This window comes from Enhydra lutris, unplaced genomic scaffold, assembly GCF_002288905.1.
Source record: "Enhydra lutris kenyoni isolate GAN:26980312 unplaced genomic scaffold, ASM228890v2 scaffoldscaffold49, whole genome shotgun sequence".
NCBI classification, from domain to species: Eukaryota; Metazoa; Chordata; class Mammalia; order Carnivora; family Mustelidae; genus Enhydra; species Enhydra lutris.
Window position 1 is genome coordinate 9151890 of NW_019154133.1, and position 22136 is coordinate 9174025.

At 37.2% G+C, this 22136-nt stretch overlaps 1 protein-coding gene across 4 annotated transcripts; it reads right to left on the reverse strand.

Annotated features, from left to right (window-relative positions):
* Window positions 1-3129: 3129 nt before the first annotated feature.
* LOC111156832 (ganglioside induced differentiation associated protein 1) lies at window positions 3130-20660 on the reverse strand. 4 transcript variants are annotated; one of them, XM_022517925.1, is made up of 6 exons: window positions 20445-20660; window positions 19557-19749; window positions 9119-9292; window positions 7813-7907; window positions 5677-5791; window positions 3130-4658 (listed from the first exon to the last, which is right to left on the reverse strand). In XM_022517925.1, the coding sequence occupies exons 1-6, from the start codon at window positions 20559-20561 to the stop codon at window positions 4276-4278; spliced, it is 1077 nt and encodes a 358-aa protein (XP_022373633.1). In that variant the 5' UTR covers window positions 20562-20660; the 3' UTR covers window positions 3130-4275. The 4 variants fall into 4 exon arrangements, with proteins under 4 accessions (XP_022373633.1, XP_022373634.1, XP_022373635.1 ...); XM_022517926.1 differs by having other exon boundaries at window positions 3891-4644; window positions 5663-5791; window positions 20445-20480; XM_022517927.1 differs by lacking the exon at window positions 9119-9292 and having other exon boundaries at window positions 3891-4644; window positions 5663-5791; window positions 20445-20480.
* Between the last annotated feature and the right edge of the window lie 1476 nt (window positions 20661-22136).

A 22136-nucleotide genomic window follows, 5' to 3' on the forward strand; every position in this document is an offset into this window, starting at 1 on the left:
AGATATACCACCTACTGGAATCAGAGCATATCAGAGCCCATTATAAGTACTTTTTGTCTCAAGTTCCATATGGCCTTGTTGTTTTATACCTCAGAGCCTGCTCTACCCTGTTGCCTTGTCAGTTCTTCCTCCTTCCCAAGACAAAATTCCAGGGCTCAACTCAGATTCAGTAATACAAGATACTGCTTTCATCAATGCACTGCCCTAACCCATGAAGTGAGCTCTCTTTTCTCTCCCCCTCTCTACATTTTCACAATGTAATACATAATTAAAACTATTGTCCTCACTCTAGAAACTATACTTCCTTACTTGGTTTGGAATCTTCTACCCTATCTAGTAAAACACAAGTATTGTGGTAAATTAGAAAATCAAGACATTCTGATATGAATACATAAAGAATAACAGTATACTGAGTCAAGTATTTGGCATAAACAATATCAAAGTCATAACTAAATACTAATTTATTAATTGCATTAATTTGACTTTTGTGTCTTTACCATGGTGTTTTTCCCTTTTCTGAGTAGACAACAGAATTGTGTATCACTTGACTTTCCATGGGTATTCAATATTGTGGCTTTTTGTTTCTCTTGTAAACGCAGGGAAAATAAAGTCAATTAGGTTCTCATTTGCTTTGTTCATTGTAAGACAAAAATAGCAGTTTCTGTTTGATGATTAGAATAATGGCCAAGGCTAGAAATATGGATGGCAAGTTGAATAATCATAATCTTGCCATAATCTTGAATAATCATAATCTTACTCAACAAAAGAGAACTGGCTACATCAAAAATAAACATAAATATCATAAAAGTAATCTTTGAAACCAAGTGAACATGTAACAAAACCATTTTGAAAAAAATAACATTCTCTTGGTATTTGTCATTTCCATGCCTATCCCATTCGATAGCTGCAGAAGAACCCCTTTAATGACCAAGAGCAATATATTATTTTTTTTAAGATTTATTTCTTTATTTACAGGGAAAGAGAGAGAGAGTTCAGTGGGGAGGGGGAAAGGGAGAGGGAGAGAGAAACTCAAGCAGACTCTGTGCTGAGTGCAGAGCCCCACAAGGGACTTAATCTCATAACCCTGAGATCATGATGACCATGACCTGAGCCAAAAATCAAGAGCTGAATATTTAACCAACTGTCCACCCAGGGACCCCACAGCAATATGTTATTCTTTAAGCTACCACTTATTTTAATGATAAAATTATGTGTATTTAAATAAATCATGAGTAATTATTATAAAGAAAATATGGCATCTTGTAACTAAATATCTTTAATATCTAACTTCTGCTTATTTTATTCTTTCCAATTACCACACTATGTTATGATTTTAAATGAAATCTGTTTTCTTTAAAAATATTATAAAATTAAAAAACAAAAAAACAAAAAAATAAATAAATAAATAAATAAATAAAAAACAAAAAATATTATAAAATTAGTACTTGTAGAGTTCATATTGATTATCCAGTTACTTTTATTGATCTTACAGGCAGAATAGTATCTTGATCTATCACATTCAACAACACCAAAATATATACAACTCTGGTGTCAATATCAATAATCACTAAAAATCAAGCAAACATTTACAACTATGTGCAATTAAGGGAAATTGATTCAAAAGGCATGTAATTGTAGTAACAATAAAATAGCATTTATATATTAAGACATACATAGTCAACCTAAATTTAGTACCTCAGGCATGTTTATAATTTTGATATTTATACAAACTTTGGAAACTGAGGAGTACACTGGCCAGTCACCAATGATCATGGGGGAAAAAAAAAAAATAGACAAAAGTGCTTATTTTGCTAACAGTATATGTTTAGCTCTTTAGCCTGACATTGTGTGATATTGTTATCCCTTCCCAAGCATTAGAAATCAATACTACATGTGCCTCAAGCTTTTTTACAGATGAATGATCTGATCAAGATGCCCTCATTTCAGAAACTAAGGTCATTAATGTTTATCTTCACTTGAGCCATTTTAGAAGGCTTGCTGAACCTAATGCCCAGTCTCAGACTACTGTATAAACAGCGACATCTAGTGGGCATTATGATCCCAAACATTTTATAAGTCCAAACCAAGGGTATCCACGAAACAAGTGAAATCACTAGGATGCATCACCTTTAATATTAACACAAGAATATTTCCAATGAAACTATATCAGAAAATTACACTTCCCAGTAGACTTTCTCTGACTTAGTAATAAAATAAATTTAAGAAAAGCCAGCACTGGGTTTCTAATCTTTGTTCTTAACCAACTACCTTTACATAGGTAAGTGTCCTTTGTAGATTTTTATAAAAATCCAATTTCATTCTCTTCATGTCTGAATTCTTGCTTCTAATAGGGTTATATAAACATCTCTGAAACATGATGAACTACTAAACAATCAGTTTTGTGGCTCTTTTAGGAATATGAACTGGAATGTCCCAGCAATAAATAAATCCAGCCAGTCTCGATGACAATGCACTGAGGGGCAATATTAAGATATTAGAAAAGCTGCCAGTCTGTTAGTTATTGTTGTGTTGAGTTTACACTGAGATGTTATTAATTTTTGTAAACAAGGAATATCCACTTCAAGACTCTCTAAAATAACTGATTCATGAAATGGAATTATAGACTCATTTTACCATCCAAAAGTCATTTCCTAAGTATGACTGTTTCCTGTTAATGAAAAAGTCAGTACATTCTTTGCCTGTTTTGCAGAGCCAATCTGAGGCAATCCAAAAAACTTTTGTTGTTTGCTGGAACCTTAGCTCATCATTCTCTATACATACTTCCAGCCAGAGGTCTAAAACTATCCCCCAACTCCCTTCAGGCCAGCTCCAGGGAATCTGTATCCTCCTGTCACCATGAAAATTTTTCCTGAGCACAAACTGTGTATGATGCAATTCCATGGTTGTTCATGGGACACCCTGGGATTGTCCCTTCCAGATGGACTGAGGTACCCCCGAAACACCTAAACATACATAAATGAATATAAGTGGACTTCACTATGAACTTATTTCATTTCCCCAAATTAATTTCCATGGACTAAGACTAGACCTTTATCCTTCTCTTTCTCTTTAAACTTTTAAGACTTTGTTAAGGACAATAAACAGATGCAAGGTCTAGACCACAGTTGTTTTTTTTTTTTAACACACCAGCCTCTTCAAACACAGAATGGGCATATTTAATCCTTCCAGATCATTAAACTATCCACGACCCAGCCACATGCCATGTTGGTGATTAGCTGAGACATTCACCTGACTTCCATTTGTGTGCTAAAAAGGGCTATATAAGCTCAGACCCCCAGTGACTGGACAAAAAGTCCAAAGGAGGGATATCTCACAGGCATCATCCAACTGTGAGGAAAAGAAAGGAACCATTTTATAGCACTTAAGATTTTCATGTAAATGCTAGGCAGACACGTTCCAGTGGTCATTTCATACCCAAGTATATAAGCAGTTAATCTTATTAAAACAATGAGTGTGATTCATATGCATTTAAAATTAATACTAAGGTCAGAGGAGGTACTGTTAGCGTAAAGCCCAGAATTTTCTCCAGCCCACTCCCACCAGTAACTCCCTAGTGCTCTTCCCAAGGTCTTAAGTATAGGAGGATATGTGGGCAGGGGCCACAAGAAGTCTAATGTTTACTAAGGGGACAGGCAGCCACTGAGTGGCATTGGTGGCACCTGGAGGTTGCCCTTTACTGCTCTTCACTATATAGACTTCCTTTTCCCTCTTTTCCCTCTCTCTGTTCCCTTTGTCTCTCTTATTTCTGCCTGAATCTAACAGTGATCATGTGAAGCACTGTTGTGCCCTGCTGCTGTCTGAACCCAGCTTGTAAAACAAAGATGATTTCTGAATTTCAGTGGAAAATGTTGTTAACTGCTCTACATTCAAAACATCCAGTTCACCTCAGATGAAGAGCTATGGACAATCACAGATTATTACTGTCTGCTCCTAGTAAGAACCTCCTCCCAAAAAGTAATTCAGAACTTGAACTTGCATTCTGAGTTAAAGGTTAATACTCTATCGGCATTTACATATCTTGACCTTGCACATGTTTTAAGGATGGATTAGTTCAGATTTGCAAGTAAGTAATCTCAAAGTCACCAGTCCACAAAAACATTTTCATCACCTCCTCTCCCCACAAAACTACCCAAAGAGTAAAGTAAATTATACTTTTTACTAATGGCCCAGGGTCATTCTTCACTGGGCCTGGAAGAGTATATAAGAGTCTAGTTGAATGGTTGGATGAGTCACCACCACTAGATCTCTACAAGCCTAGAAATAATTTGGTCGGGGTCTAAGTGCTAATATCATGCTGCCAAGTCTCTTTCTGAAAAGCATAAAAGCAAAATATCCCATTCCTGCAAGCAAACCAACCACAAGGGTAGTGCCAAGAACCTTTGGGGCCCTTTTCTTGGCCACCCGGAATGCTGTTGGCAACACTGCGGAGATTAATATATTGTTGACATGTCCTAACACCTTGTTAAATGTTTTTCTCTTCAAGACACGTTCATAATAGGTTTCCAAGTTTGGTCGCTTTCCATTTCCCCAGTTTCTCCTCGCAAACCCCAGGAACTTCAGTCGATGTAATGTGACAGCAAGAGAAACATCTGCCAGGGTGAAGGATTCTCCGCAGAGCCAAGGCTGGCGGCCCTCTTCTAATCAGAGAGAGGGACACAGAGAATTAGGGGCAAGCGCTATACAGATAGATGAGCTGGCATCTTTTGTCTCAGTCTTGGGGGCGAGTGTGAGTACAGCAAAAGATGAAGGCCATGGGACATTCTCTTGACAATCCTACTCAGTGAATAATTCTAACCTAAGACAAAGTCCATGCCAGTGTATCCCAAGCGAAGAGAGATTTCTTGGTATCTGTCAACCACCTACATCCCTGAGTGAAACAGGAGCCATCTGAGCTCAGAGCTGATCTTTGATATTGAAAAGGATTCTAAGGAGCCGAGAGCCTCCAAACCAAAGGAGTCAACAGATCTTTCCTCCTGGCTTAGGAAAACAGCAGGTGAGCTTTAGGAAGATCTGTAAAATTGGGCCTAAAATGTCACTCAGTGATTGTTGCTCCTAGTTACTTATGTAAAGCAGAAGAAAGTTCCTATTGTGAAGCAAGCTTCATGTAACATGGTCTTCCACTTTGTCGCCAATTAGAATAGCGCAACTGGTCCATGGGCATGCACCTGGGCAATGGCAGGATCGTGCAGTTAGGTTCACAGGTACAATACAGGGACGCTCACCAGCCAGCCTGCAGATTTCTACAGGCCATCTCCCATTTTATACTTCAGACTGGAAGTACTCTCCCTGCCTAGGGAAAAAACTAGATAGTGCTTTCAAGCAATTACTCTGGTTATTCAACCAAATGAACTACTGTAATTAAAAAATGTGTCAAATGGTCTAAGTAGGAATCTCTCAACCATAACTTTAAATGGTGTGGAAAAATCCTCTACCAGTCACATTTCTCATAGACACAGACTGGTTATCATTAGACATCTGGGTTTTGCTGAGTTCAGTATTATTATTATTGTCAGGATAATTTAAACTGCCCATGAGTAAAAATAATAAGAAAAAACAGACTACAGAATGTTTCTGGTAAAATCTAAGAGTATTCCCATAAATATGCCTGGCATCCAGCAAAAAGAAAAACAAAAACAAAAACAAATGAGAACCTACCTGGGGTTTCTTCATTTCTTCTTTGCAACTCGGTTTCAACCTGATCCAAGACTTTCTCCAATTCATCAAGAATTTTCTTCAAATATTTGACATTGTCATGGTCAAGCAGCTTTGACTAATTAGCAAAAATAACTAAATAGGTTATTTATGCCTGCAAAAAAACAATCAATACAGAGCAAAGCAGACATAAACTCTTCTAAAGCTGGAGACTATTAATCCATGACAATGAGGAGATCCAGAATAATGTTAAAGCCAAAGCAAACCTGAGGGAAAATGCTCTGGCTGTGAGAATACTCCATGGGCCAGACCCACTGGTCTACCGGGAACTCCTGTAGGACCAGATGACTAGACATGGCCAAGAATACAAGGGACACAAAGAGACTCCTCTCAACCCCCAAGGAATGAATGGAACTTCAGCAACTTTCAAGGAATGAAAAACTGAAGGGTCAGGCCTGAGGGAGAAATTTGAATGCAGTGAGTTAAAGACCAAGAGGAAAGTAAGGAGTGCTGTGTGTCCAGGCGTTTCTTTTGAGCAGCACACTTAGCTAAGATAAGATAAAGGAAAATGGGAAGTTGAAGAGGGTGGGGAGTGTTGGTGTTTGGTACATTTTTAATATGGCAGAAGCTTGCATGAGTTCGTAGGCCCTGAGGAAAGAAGCACCAGAAAGAGAAAGGCTGACTGTAACAGATGAAGCAAAGCCCTGCTCCTTAGGCGGCAGGCAAGTCAGAGTGAATTAACTCAAAATGGATTAAAGACTGGAACATAACACCTAAAACCATAAAGCTCCTAAAAGAAAACAGAAGTGGTAAGCTTCATGACATAGGTCTTGGCAATAATTTTTTGAATCTGACACCAAAAACAAAAACAAAAATAAGCAAGCGGGACTACGTCAAACTAAAAAGTTTCTGCACAACAGAGGAAACCAAAAACAAAATGAAAAGGCAGCCTATTAAATAGGAGAAAATATTTGCAAATTATGTATCTGATAAGGGGCTAACATCCAAAATATAGAAAGAACTCCTACAACACAATAGCAAAAAATAATCTGATTTTAAAATGTGCAGAGGATCTGAATTGAAGACATAAAGAAGACATATAAGTGGCCAACAGGTACATAAAAGCATGCTCACCATCATTCATCATCAGGGAAATGCAAGTCAAATCCACAGTAAGATATCACCTCACAGCCGTTAGAATGGCTATTATCAAAAAGGCATGAAATAAGTACTGGCAAAGATGTGGAGAAAAGGAAATAATCATGCACTAGTGATGGGTATATAGACTGGTGCAGCAACTATGGAAAACAATACAGAGGTTCCTCAAAAAAATTACAAATAGAACCACCATGTGATCCAGCAATTCCACGTCTGGGTATTTATCCAAAGAAAACAAAAACACTAATTCAAAAATATATATGCACTCCCATGTTCATTGCAGTTTCATTTACAATATCCAAGAAACAACCTAAGAGTCCAGTGATAGATGAATGAAGAGATGTGGTATATATACACAATGGACTAATATTCAGCCATAAAAAATAATGAAGTTTTACCATTTGCACCAACATACATAGACCTCGAGGGAATGATGCTAAGTGAAATGGGTCAGACAACGATATATCCTATAGGATCTCTCTTACACGTGGACTCTAAAAACAACAACAACAAAACAAAAACTGAGCTCATAGAGAACAGATTAGTGGTTGGAGGTGGAGGAAATGGGTGAACGGTAAGAAGAAAAAAATGAGAGAAAGGAGGGGAGTATAATAGAAGAACAAACTTGCCAATTGCCCCATTGGTATTAAAGTCCTAAAGGTCTAGCTAGGCCTTAAAGTGGCAGACTACCTGAAATGACAGATTTCTAGTATATTTTATGAACTTGCTTTTTCATTTTATAACTTTCCTTGACAATCAGCATGAGAAATACCTGCCTTTTAAGCAACTGTCATTAGGTTTGAATATTAAATCTAATTAAGAAAAATTCTTTCTAAAAGCAGAGTGTAAGCCAAAGGTAACATGCACTGGTGATTTGCAAATATTTAAAAGGACATGTTCTAGAAATAATGAGACTTTACAAAAAGTAGAACATTTAATACAAAAAGTGAATGTCAATTGAGAACAGCCTGGTTTACTTACTTTAAGTCGCTTCTGTTTTGCGATGTATGCCTCTTGTAAGTCTGGGTTTTCTTCAGCAAGCTTTTTCAATTCCGATTCTGTGTTACCAATTTGGCCTGATAATAAAATCATTTGTGAAATAGGAAATTATTTCCTCCCTTCTATACAAGAAAAAAGGAGAAGCTAGGAAACTTCATGGTAAGAGCATGAGCTCTGGGGTTCATGCCCTGACTCTGCCTTAGACTTAACCTCTCTGTGCCTCAGTTTCCTCAGATTCAAAATGGAACTATCAGAGTATCGGCTACATAGGCTAAGGATTAAATGTGAGGCACCCAGGAAAGCCCTTAGAGAGAGGCTCAGAAGATCAGAAGTGCTCAGTGCACAGTAGTTGTTCTACCTTTCAGTACGTTTCAAGTTTTTGTTAATGGACTTCTATATGAAGACAAGGAAAAAAGCCTTATTAAAAAAATATATATATTAACTCCAGGTGATAGAATTATATTCAGACCACCTGTTTCAAATCATATGAGTACTTATGCAGAGAAGGAGGAGGAACAAGAAGATAAAACAGGAAAAGGAGAAGGAAGGAGGGAATGGAAGAGGAGAGAAGTATCAAAAGGAAAGAAAAATAACATAAGTTAGAGAATTATAAAGATGAGATATGATGTAATGGAAAAAATGTAATTTCTAGAATCAGAAGACCTAGAATCAGAAGACCTGTTGAGCTCGTCAAACATCCCCAGAGTCTGACCATGGCCACCTTCCCTTACTGTCCTATCCCAATCACATGTGCCATAGAGCACAGTTTCTCTTCCACATCCCATGCACTGACCGTACTCAGCAAAGGGGAGAGCTGGATATCACAACTCAATCTTAATAAATCTCAAATCACTCAATTTAGAGGTAGACTAATGGTTAGACAGCCTGTAGTCCAGCTCCCTCACATAATGAAACAAAAATTAAGGACCAGAAATGTGAACTCAGTTGCCCATAACCACCATCAGATTCCAGATTTCATGATTCTTAGTCCATCTCTACAAAAACATGTTATGTTCTTTACTTTTCCACAGGCTACTCTTCTGAATTTTACCCAAGCTTGGCCCTCAAGGCTAAGAGCTGGAAAATCAGCTCCTACAGACCATAAATGTCCGGCTGAACAGCTGAAGCACAGATTAATCTGACTGGTGCATGGATCGACCTGTAACATGAATATCCATGAAGAAACTCAACAACCCTGTCCCCAAGTCTTCACGAGACATGCCCGGTCTCAAAAATGAACTAGAAGAACTTTGAAACTAAATTCCAAGCTTTTAAGATTGTTACATACTGCGAATCCGTGTGGTTGCATAAGCTGGGATCATGGAGTCCACAGTTAGCTCAGGATGTAAAATGCAGCCATGGGTATAAGCATCCATTGGCAATGAGTCAAGCAGTTCTCGATAATGTTGTACCCGTGGGTAATACATGCTTCCTTTATCAGGCATTAACCTGGGTGTTTTTTCTAAAAAACATACACATAAACATTAAAGAAAAAGTTACAAATCAGAGGTTACATCCAAAAGCAAAATCAAAAACCCAAACCCCTTTAGCAGTGTTTTCAATGTTACATCAAGGCATTTAAAAGATGATATCTCCCCAGCCCAGACATGCAAAATTTGAAATGGACTGATGTACCAGACTAGATCCCACATAATGATCACACTGAAATTCCCTCACTTCTCTACCTTACAAATTGCTATTCTACCCACAAGGCCCAGTTATTTATGTCAACTCCTCTATGGGACATTCCCTAACCTCCTAAAACTACCAATAACTGATTGGGTCAGGTGTGCCTTCCTCTGTACATGGAAAATACCTTTGTAGATACACCATCAGAACCTTATCACCTTAATTGGTTGTCTGTATCGTTTTGCCCTATGAGCTTCTTCAGGGCAGGGAGTCTGTGATTCACTGTCTCTCATAATGTCTCATACATATTAGGCCATTGATAAACATTGGTTAGGTGAATGAAAAACTCATTATGAAAAGATAATCAGAAACCACTCTTTCTAGGTTCTAATTAACACCAAGAGTGACCCTTTTGATGCTATGTGAATGTGCACTGAGAGTCTTCACAGAATTCACCATGAATTTCTAATATTTTTTATCTAGAAAGTGGATTCTACATAAATCCTCAATTTGCTGGTTAAACCCTAGACTCCAGACTACTTGACGGTAGGGACCATGCACTGTTCTCTGTTGACTTCCCAATGCCTAATATAATATTTGGCTCACAGCAGGTGTTCAATAAATTTCAATTAATTAATATATTCCCAAATTTCTAGTTGTCATAGAATATTTGAGCTGGAGGAGCTCTGTAGCAGTTAACAAGGACAATGAGATATAAAGGCTGAAGTATTACCCCAAGATCACAAAGCTAATTAAAAGCAGAATAAGAACTAAAGCCATTGATTCTTAATACTATGCCCTGCTTTATAACATCATCTTCAAGGGGTTTACATTTCAGAGACTATCCAAGAAGAATAAAGATGAACCACATGATCCAAAGATCAGGACTATGTCCCTTCAGAAACACTTCCTACTTCTGACTCTCCAACTACCCCTGAAAAATGCCAATGAGCTTATTCCAACAAATGAAAAGAACCGACTCAATTTTATTCATTTATTTCTTAGTTTGGGCTATTTAATTTAGAATCCTTTTGAGCATCCCACACTCATTCATAAGTGCTGACAATTAAGAATTGGTTGCAGAGCATTTCAGACAAGATCTTGTAATGCCATAATCCAAGTGGAACAAGCTCTCTAAGCAAACAGACTATTTCTGACTGTAAGAAAAAATAAGATGGATTACTCCTCAAACCTGTGGGCAAATTTCTAATTCCCTGCTAGAGAGTCCAATTCTGAAGTCCGCATTGGAATAACCAGGAATGAAGTGTCAGCCACATACTGCTTGTCAACAGTGGATTTACCCAACTACAGCACACTTCCTTGCAGATCTTTCAGGATCTCAATATATCAGTAGGATCCCAACCAATGCCTGGTAGACATGTCCATAAGGACAACAGACTGAAGTCCTTCTAAAGTCCTTGAAACACTGAAGAGTTCTTAACTTTTTGTGTGCCACAGACCTCTTCTCAAAATAATATTCTTAAACATACAACACATAGGATTGCAACAGAAACTGAATATACTGAAATACACTTACCAAATTTTAAATTATAAAATATTAAAATGGGTGCCTTTTATTAGTACATTAACAAGATCTAGCAGCAGGTCTAATAATTACCATAATTTCAAAGTGGCTATAAGCATAAGTTATTTTTAAGATAACTGCAGTAACCTGATATGCTAAGAACATATCTGTGATTTCTATTGGTAACAAAGTCACAGGTACTCCTCATATTGTAGGTTTATGCCTACATTGGAAATGAAAGGAATTGATAAGTTTCTGTTAGAAATTAGTGAAGATATAATTTATTTCCCTTCTAGGACCTCAAATCTCCTGAATTCTGTTCATAGACCACTAAGGGCAACAGTTCTCAAAGTGCTATCTAAAAATCCTGAGCTTTTTCTAGATACTCTCAGTGGGTCCACAGAGTCAAAGCTACTTTTATAGTAATACTACAATGTTAATTGCTTTTTCACTTATTCTCCCTCAAGAATACAGAGAATTTTTCAGAGGCTACAGGACATGTGATGGCTCTATCACTCTGACAGTTAATGAGATGTGGGCTTGTGTATTCATGTGTTTTAAATTTTTCTCAATTTTAATTCCTAATTTGGCAAATATTAATAGATATACCCCCACAAAGCTCTCCAGTGTTCTCAATAATCTTTATGATAAAGGGGCCCAGAAACCAAAAAGTTTAAGAACCACTGCTCTGGGAGTCCAAAAGCCTCAAGTTAATAACCAAAAATGATACAGCATATTAAAATTCTTCCAAGTAGATAAATTTATGGCCACTGGCTCAGGCTACTTTCTGGTGCCAGGCCTGGGGCTTGTCTTCAGAAGAGGATACCACTTCCTTCTGGGAAAGTGAATTAGAGCAGGAAAAACACTGGTAATTGTTTTCTGTGAAAGTTCCATCTGGCTAAGCCCAAATTCTTCAAAGGAAGATAAATGTTCAAATCCCCGAAAATAATTTGTTCTACTCAGGACACTATTACTATGTAACTCTCTACTATAACACTATGTCAGACAGAGCATAAGATACCCACTGAACCCAAATTCTCATCCAGCCTGTCTCTCTTCTACTACCTCCATGGCAATACATGCAATGTGCTGTCATTATTCTCTACACCAAAGCACAATAGTGTCCCCTGCCTCTGGAAACAGAGTTTTTCAAAAGGCCATTGGGAATTTCCTTTGAATTTTATACAGACCTTCCCTCTCACTCTCATTCTATTTTATTTCCAATCTTTCCATAAAACATTTTTGTTATAACATACGCACAAAAGAAGGAAAGGAAAGGAAAGGGGCAAGGGAAAGGGAAGGAAAGAAAAGGGAGGGAGGGGAAGGGAGGAGAGGGAAAAGGAAAGAGGAAAGGAGAAAGAAAACAGAAGAGGGATGCCTGGATGGCTCCCTCAGCTGGGCATCTGCCTTTGACTCAGGTCCTGATCCCAGGGTCTTGGGATCAAGTCCTGCATTGGGCTCCTTGCTCAGCTGGGAGCCTGCTTCTCCTCTGTCTGCCGCTCCCCCCTGCTTGTGCTCCCTCTCTTTCTCTCTCTGATAAATAAAAATAAATAAAAAAAATTTTTTAAAAGAAAGGAAAGGGAAAAAGGGCATCTGGTTGGCATTCAAGTATGCAGCTCTTGATCTTGGGGTCATGGGTTTGAGCCCCACATTGGGTGCAGAGATTACTTAAAAAAAAAAAAGCCATTTTAGTATTCTACCTCAGTCAGGAGTGAAAAAGCAATAGAAGGCTTACAGGCGGAAGGCATGAAATCAGAGGACTTTTAAGAAGCAGGCATTGAAAAGAGTTTCCAGCATTAGGGAACAGAGTTGCTGTACTGGAAACCAGGATAAGTGACTAAGCTGGAAGAATAAATAAGTAAACTGGCAGGAGACCAGACTTCTTAGAAGAACTGAGTAGGGAACAAGGCAGGTCTTGAACCGCACCTAAATTTAGGCAGGTGCAGATAGACATAAAACAGAAAGATGTGATAATGAGAGAAAATAAGTTTTTTAAAACCAGAAAGAAAAGATACAATAAAAGCATTCTGCAGATATTTCACAGGGACAAACACCTCCATACAGTCTCAAGTCTCTGCATTGCTCAGTAGAATAACAATGGCCTTGAACCATTTAAAAAAAAAAATCACATTCAGTTTCCCCAAGTGCAAAAAAATTAAAAGAATTTAAGAGCTTATAGACATAAGCTTCCATTATTTTTCTACATTGATTTCTCTGATTTCCCATGTTCCTCAATGATGGCAGATAAAGAAGGCATAATTATACCCTATTTTCAGGGAAGACTCCCTCCCCTCCACAGGTCTATTTGAATAATTTTCATTTCTTCCTTATCATTATTAATTCAATGAAAACAGACTTCATTCCTATCTTTATCCCCTTGAGAACTTTTTATTTTACTTAGGTCACTTAGTAATAACATTGGTATATTAGATAATATGCAACAGGTAGTTGAATAAAACTGTACCCTTCAACCAGTCAAACACCACGCTATTAAAAAAATATAATAAAAATGGTAAATAAATTATGACCTGAAATAAGTTATGGTTACAAATGACTACAATTCAAAGCTGTCACAACTATAGAACTGGAATGATCAAATCTAAACACAGATAAAAAAAAAAAAAAAACACACAGTGTCAAATTATAAAAGTTCATTATATGCAGCCATGGTTTTCTGAGAAAGACAAACTTATAGCACTATTTTCAATAAATTTTATACCTTAAGTGGTATTATATTTAAGACTTTGAACAGAAACATTTGTAATTGGGGAGCAAAACTTCTTTATCAGATGGTTTGTTCCAATTATTGTTAACACATAATATGGAATTAGAACCTTTGCATTTTGACACCCCGACCTGTCCACTAAAATTGGACAAACCAAAGAGTAAAAAAAAAGTAACTTTTTAAAGCCACTTTATTGGCACAATCATGAGTTTTAAAGGCTCATTTTCTTTTCCTTATCACATACCATATTTTCTCCACACTTAATTAGAACCTTTGTGCTAATCTACAATTTTAGTAGATGTGCTAAAAGACATATAAAGTTACTCAACTATATATGATAGGCTCTATTAATAGACAAAAATTTGAATAATTGGAAATTCTTGCCTAAATAATTAATGTAACAGTAACTTCAGAATTATTTTTAAAATGAGTTGATTTTCAATAGATATTGACAAAAATCTTATCCAAAAAATATATTTCCTAATGAGACTTATATACAGTACTTTAACATCACACCAGAGTACTTTATTTCCAAACCAAGTTCTATTTCCTAAGAATAAATGAGGTATATATAAACCAAAGACATGATACATGATCTTCAGGGAACTCTTATATACTAAATTACCAAAATTCCGTATTCACCATATGACAGCCTTGATTCCAGATTACCACTGAGTCATCCGGCAGTAGTAAGTAGTAATGTTCTAGTATTTTGTAGTCATTTCAGACCCACTTTTTTTTATTATCTAGTGTCCAAATTAAATGCACTGAGAGAGTTTATGAATAGTATAAGAAACATCTAGATTTTACAATCTATATTAGCGAATATATTCACTTGTTACATCCACTGTACCGGAGTTTCCCTAGTTTGCTTAGTATCACACCTCATCTAATTTAATCAATTGCATGTGTTAATATATCTACTCTTCATTGCAAGCCTGAAGAGAAAAAGGTGTCACATATGTGAAAAGGAATCTATAAAACTGAGTAGTAATAATAGCCCATAAAGACAGATTTGGTATTACTATCAAGTTTACAGAATGAAACTATCTTTGAAGATTAGTAAGCTTCTAATTATTAGGGATCTTTGAAATATCTCTGGTCCTTGCACCAATTAACACCCAAAAAATGGCTATTAAAAGAACGAATAAAGAGATTGTTCTTTGCCAGGCTTGGTTGAACAGCCATAATTCAGTACTTCTAAATTCTTGTTTTTTTTTTATTTTTTTTAAAGATTTTATTTATTTATTTGACAGGCAGAGATCACAAGTAGGCAGAGAGAGAGGGGGAAGCAGGCTCCCTGCTGAGCAGAGAGCCCGATGCGGGGCTCAATCCCAGGACCCCAGGATCATGACCTGAGCCGAAGGCAGAGGCTTTAACCCACTGAGCCACCCAGGCACCCCCTAAATTCTTCTTTTGACCCAAATTCTGACTTCAGGAATATCACCACTGATGTCTACATCACTACTGCTTTCAAAAAAGAAAAAAAAAAAAAAAAATCAAGGAGTGCCTGGCTGGCTCTGTCAGAGCGGCATGTGACTCTTAATCTCGGGTCATGAGGTTCAAGCTCCACATTGGGTGCAGCAACTACTTAAATAAAAATAAAACTTAAGGGGCGCCTGGGTGGCTCAGTGGGTTAAGCCGCTGCCTTCGGCTCAGGTCATGATCTCAGGGTCCTGGGATCGAGCCCCGCATCGGGCTCTCTGCTCAGCAGGGCCTGCTTCCTCCTCTCTCTCTGCCTGCCTCTCTGCCTGCTTGTGATTTCTCTCTGTCAAATAAATAAATAAAATCTTTAAAAAAAAAAATAAATAAATAAAAATAAATAAAACTTAAAAAAAATCAAAAACTTACTTATTAAATAAACTACTTAAAAAACTACTTAAATAAAAATAAAACTTTAAAAAAATCATAGCCATCATTCAGTTTAGATACTTTTATAAAGCTAAGACTTGAAAAGGATTGCCTTGGATACCAAATCTCTCCCCACAAACTACCAATTATTTAATGGACTTATCCCAAAAGCATAAGGATATAAATATTGATTACACACAAATGTTGAGAAGTATCTACAGGTCAGCAAAACATCATTTTTAATATAATCCCCAGCTGGTAAACTAATAAGGGATGGCAAATAACAGCAAAGGAGATACCAGTTGACTACACTCTATTTTTTACATGAATGAATACACTTTAAGTCTCCTATTATAACCATGAGCAACTATACATCTCATGAAATCCATTCACTTAGTATTCTAAGTTGTAAATGTTCCTCAAAGTTCCACACATAATTGAACAAAATGTTGCATGTTCTGACCAGTTCACAATTTGCCATGTTTTAGAACCAAAACAACTTGAGATCATCCCAGCCTTTTATCATTAGCTTTAATCAATAACTTTTTAGCAACCCAGGTCTCCCATCCTTGCTTAACGCAACTGATTTTTTTTTAAATTCACATACTACATTTAGCCTTGTTAAACTTTATCTTCATTTTTTTTTTCATTTCATTGTCCCATGACAAGCACTTCACAAATTCGTCATCGTTTTAACTATCCCAGCTTTTGTCATCCACAAATGTAACAGTATCTCCACAATGTCTTTATTCAAGTCATTAGGCTCAAGTCAGAGAACAGAAACCTGTAAGAACACCAGTAGAGATCCCTGTCTAGGCTGATATCTATCTTCAAAAGTTCATTCATTTTAATTATTCAAAAGTGTTTATTGAGCTCCTATTAAAGAACATTGACCATAAGAAGCACTGGGGATACAACTGTTAATAAGACAGACACTGTCTCTGACCTTATGGTACTTAACAGTAGTCTACAAGTAATTGAAATAAATGTAACAAAATTATACAGGACAAGTCTTTAGCTAAATGTGCAATCTTTATGTAAGACATTTATAAGTGAATATTCTTTAATATGGTGGTTTGTTCACCTGAAAATGTGCATTACTTTTATCTAGCCATATTTGCTCCTTTATTCCACAAGGGTACCTTATGAAGTAATCTCAAATGTTCTACTTAGGATACCTTATATCTAGAACCATGTCCAGTATACAACAGATTCATTTTTCTTAAGTGTTAAAGCCATTCTTCCGTAATGTAAAACTTAAGCTGGTTCCTTTTAACTGAGATACTCTAAAGTTGTATATATGTACGTGTGTATGCATAGAACTAATTTATAGTGCTATGTAAAGTTTAAGTGATTACTTAACACACAGTAAGTGCTTCTCAAATTTTAATGTATATATGAATCACTTCAGGATCTTGTTAAAATGCAGGTTCTGATTCAAGAGATCTGCATTTCTAACAAGCTCCGAGGTGATACCAATGCTGCTAGTCCATGGAACACACTTTGGGTCGCAATGATTGGTAGAATTAACCTTTTCCCATCCCTGACAATTGGGATAACATCCATCTTTTTTTTTTTTAAGATTTTTATTTATTTATTTGACCGAGATCACAAGCAGGCAGAGAGGCAGGCAGAGAGAGAGGAAGGGAAGCAGGCTCCCTGCCAAGCAGAGAGCCCGATGTGGGGCTCAATCCCAGGACCCTGGGATCATGACCTGAGTGGAAGGCAGAGGCTTTAACCCACTGAGCCACCCAGGCGCCCCTGGGATAGCATCCATCTTATCTGGCTCTTTTCCTAATCTCCATGGGTTCTTAATGACATATAAATTATCTTAATGGTAATAGTGAAAATGCATGCATGTTTATTTTTTATTTTATTTTACTACATTGGGATAAACTTTCCCCATAGACTAGACTAGCTTTTATGTAACTATTTTCTTGCTGTCTTCATATCTACCATGGGTTTTGTTTCCCTTAATCCTCTTTTAACCCCTTCCAATGGAGTGACAACTCTCCTGAGAATGAGAAAAGAATGAACTAAGAATTGATTGGACTTGCTTTATCTCTGCAATTGATAAAACTGTATCACTTAATCCAATAGACAGAAAAGTAAAGTCACCAAGGATATGTAACAAGTTAGCAATAGCTTTAGATAAAGAGCTGGGATTCTTGATTGTTTACTGATTCTATTGGTACAGCCAGAATTAAAGTCCTTAGTTTCCAAATTTTCATTTAACATTTAGCCCCAGTGCCTTCTCCTCTGATTCCATAAGTACTAAGAAGAACTTAACATTTCCCTTCTTTAAGTAGGACTCAGAATGTATCTTAGTTTTTTTTATATGATCAAAGCAAAAGAAAAAACCTAAGGAAAACTTTAAGAAAACCTAATAATCATTAACATTACTATATTGCAAAGTAACATATTTTATATTACTGAATATCTTAAAGGACAACAATGCTAGAAGAGGAAGAGAATGGCAGTAATGACAGTAGTAGCAGTAGCAGTAGTAGTGGTTCAAGGCATGCCAACAAAATATTTTAAAATGATTTTCCATTTACTGTATCTTTTTAAGATTTTTGTTTATTTAAAATGGAATTCTTATACAGCGATTTTGTTTTATTTATATTTTAACCACTTTTCCCAAGAAATACAAATTATTTAACAGACTTGTCCATTTCCAAAAAGCTCAATATTGAGAAAAATTGTCTTAAATCAGTTAGCCACCATTTTCAGTACAGTCCCCAGCATATAGACATAAAGAATAGCAAGTAATCATAAAAGAGAAAACAGTTCATTAAACTCTGGTTTAGCTCAATGTCTCCACCTCTAAAATCTCCAATCATAATCCTAAATAACCAAACACTTGGAATAAGAATAGGGGCAGCCATAGTGCCAATCTAATTCCCTGGGGTTCCCTCCACACACATTTAGGTCCCATACCAATTTTTTTAAGTACCTCGGACATTTTTTGGCCTAGTAATTTGGGGTTATATTCTGGTTTTATCCTGCCCAATTAACACTGGCATAACTAATGGCAGATAAAAAGTAACTGGATCTCATGCAGTTTCTATTTCAGAAGAGTACTCAGCTGAAAGGAGACTTCTGTTCTCTCAATTATGCCAGTGATAAGCTGTATAATCGTGGGCAAATATTGAAGCTATAGTTCACCTCAAAGGATTGTCATTAGGGGCAAGTGAGATAATATATAGGTAGCAATGACTATGGGAGACAGCTAGTATAAATATGAAGATACGGGTTTGAAAGACTTCCATTCTAGCCCTACTTTGCCATAAAATAGTTGTATTACCTTAGACAACCCGTTTCTCTTTCATCAGGTACAATGGGAATAACTAGTCTATCATGCCTGTCTCAGATGGCTTCTTTTGAAGACCAAATAGAATAGAAATTATAAAGTGCCTAACATAAATCAGGCTGTCAATAAATGATTATTACTTAAAAGCACCATACAAATTTAAGTGCTATAATTCTTTACAAAAGATACAAAATTAATGTTATAGAGAAGTCACAGGAAAAAGATCTCTAAATATACCAACATTCTATTCTTTCTTCCTAAGTTTTACTCCTCTTTTTCCCTCTTATTATTTTTAAGATGGAACTATTTGTTAGACTAGAGAAAACGGATTTTCATCACGTACATTTTAAATTGTTAGGAATTTTCAAGGCTAAAGATTCACCACCAACAACCACACACCTGCAGAGGAAAACCTCTGAATTAAAAGGAATATTCCAACATTAGAATTTGCTTACACAAAATTTGTGGCATCAACCTATTTTATATTTGTGTGCTTATGGAAATGGAAAAGGTTTTTAGCATGAAACCATCATCATGAAATCAAAAGGAAAAAGAAGGAAGGAAGGAAGGAGGGAAGGGAGGGAGGACAGAAGAAAGGGAGGGAAAGAAGAGGAAGGGAGGGAAGGAGACATATATTTGTGTTGAAATTAAATCCAAAAAATCACAAATAGCCTTAACATTACCATCCAGGAAAGTCTGTTCAAGATAATCAATGATCTGAGTGGCCTCACAAATAATGTTTTCCCCGTGGATAAGGACAGGCACTTCTCCAGTTGAGTTCAAACGCATAAACCAAGGCTCATTGTGCTCACTCAAGGGCAGACTTACATCATGTTCCTCGCACTTCAATGCCTTTTCAGCAATTACCAAGCGCACCTGAAAGAGTTCACACTGGTTACAACACATGTAGGCTTTCAGGTAAATGACATCTCTGGATACCGTTAAACAGCCTTTCTGTGCTTCCCTGAATTATTATTATCAACATTCTTTTTAACTATTCCTATTCTAGGAATTAACAAGTAAGATATATTCTAGCGTCTTAATCATATAAATTAGAAAGGCCAAAAAAAAAAAAAAAAAAAGATTGTAAATAATTCTGGCTAAATTTATTCCACAGTGACTCTCTATCACCACTACTTTCTTTCCATCCTAAACCTAAGTATGTTTCCTCCCCAGACAAGAATCTGATATATAAATGTGCTAGGCCTTGTTGAAGAGAACGAATGCGTACAAGAAAAAGAAGGAACTGTAGATTATGCGGTTGCGTGAAAGCGCTTCCCTCTGCCTCACTCTCCAAAGCCCAGGGGACAAGGCCTCCGGCCCTAATACCTAAAGTGATGCTTTTTTGTCGCATATCATGAGTGGTAAAGTCTGAGTCATAGCCTTTCCATCTCAGACTAATTCTCTGTGCTCCCCTACAAGGCGCATCCCAGACCTCCAAGGAGCGCCCCCCGGGTTTAGGGCTTTGGAGGCCTGGTTCTAGACCCGCGGGAGGACCCGGGAGAGCCCTGAGGGAGCTGTCCCGGTGCTGAAACCCGATCCGCGCTGCCCGCCCCAACAGAGGCCTTTACCTTTTGAGAGCTGAAAGAATGTGTCCAGTGGTACAGAATGAGCCTAACCTCCGCGTCCGACTTGCCTTCCGCCATCAAGGGCGCGCCCCCTCTCTGCTCCTCCTGACTCCGAGCCATTTTGGGGTACGCGAGCGCTGCAGGGCCTAGTCTGTTCAGCCCTTTATTTCTCCCACCCACACTGCCGCGCGAAACGTCGTTAGTTTTTTCCGCTTTGCCTCCAGGAGCCGGGAAAGAGATTTTCGCGCGGACGAATAGACCTCTGGGAAATGTAGTTTCCACCACCAGAAAGCTGCAGGGCAGTGTCTGCAAAGATGCGGGGGTGTCTTCGCGCCAGAAAGCCACTGATGTACGGAAGTCACATAGGAGGGGCAAATGCACTTTTCTTAGAGGAAACCATCTAAAAAGAGTCCCTGAATACTAAGTAATAAATAATGGTTTGGCGGGGGCGGAGTAGAAGTTGCTGAGGTATAAAAGCAGCAATTTCTTTTTGGAGGATTTGTGCCCTTTGCAGAAGGGAAGTTCCTGGGGAAAAAAACAGAATAAGGACCCATGAGTTTTCATTAGAAGATATTCTCAGGGAGTCATGCAAAATAATAAATGATAACATCTCTTATAAACGATGACGAGTTAAAATAGCCTTGCTGCGAAACACAGAATTTTTAGGACAGAATTACCTGGGTTCACGTCCTGATTTTTGAAGCGGAGGTAATAATTCCACTTCCCCCATAAGGTTTTCCTGACCACAAATTCAGTTGCTTTATAAATACCCTCGTATAGCCATAGTCGAATCATAATTTTATACTAGTCTAATGATTGTACACCTCTTAAAATTTGGCATAATAGTAAATTAATAAAAATTTTCCATTAGTAAATATGTTTGATATGACCATAAAAGGAATGGTTGTATAATTCATTAAGTAAATACTTAGTGAGCACCTAAGTGAGCACATTCTAAGCATTGTGCTAGGCTCTGGTAATAAAGACCTGACACTCAAGATATGTCTGGTGGCAGAGACAAGTAAATAGACAACACAACAGTGATGATAACTGTCAGTCTTAGAGTGAACATAACGTTTTATGGGGAAAGAGAGGTAGTATGCAACTCTGATGAAAAGAGACAAAAATCTCATGAGGCACTTCCTCCCCTCTACAATACATCATTTGTTCTCTATAATTCTTTTATAATTTTTAAAGATTTAAAAATATCATTCATAACCATAAGTTAATTCAAATGCTACAGGAAAAAAATGACCCTTATCAAATTTGGTTTTTGTTTTAATCAGTTTGTTCTTCAGAGTAGAAGAGGAAAAAGCAAAACGTTGAAATCAGACAGAATAGGGTTTAAATTCTAGGTCCGCCCCTACTTTGACCTCTCTTGAGCCTTCTCTGTCTCATGTGTAAAATATGGATATATAAAAATATATGCCTGCTGTGGGAATTCAGTAAGAGAATGTATATAAAGCATTTAAGCCATTGCCTGGAATATAGCAGTTGATGAAAGCATATGTGGAAAGCTCCTCCAAGACATTAAGAGAACATATTATACTTTCTCTTCTCTCTTAAGGCCTCAAGATTTTTTTCAACTACCTATATAATCCTCAATTCCCACTCCTCCTCAGCAAAAGTTTATCTTACATTCTTCAACTTCAGATTCCAACATATGCTGTACAGTTACCTTTCCTTAACTAATTC

Bases quoted from the DNA above. Each gene is read 5' to 3' on its own strand.
- LOC111156832 (XM_022517925.1), bottom strand. From the start codon at position 20,561: ATGGCTCGGAGTCAGGAGGAGCAGAGAGGGGGCGCGCCCTTGATGGCG. The intron at 9,293-19,556 runs GTAATGTTAAGG...TATGTTTTTTAG, and splicing joins TGAACAGACTTTCCTGGATG to AAAAAACACCCAGGTTAATG. The intron at 5,792-7,812 runs GTAAGTAAACCA...TTTGCTAATTAG, and splicing joins CAAAACAGAAGCGACTTAAA to TCAAAGCTGCTTGACCATGA.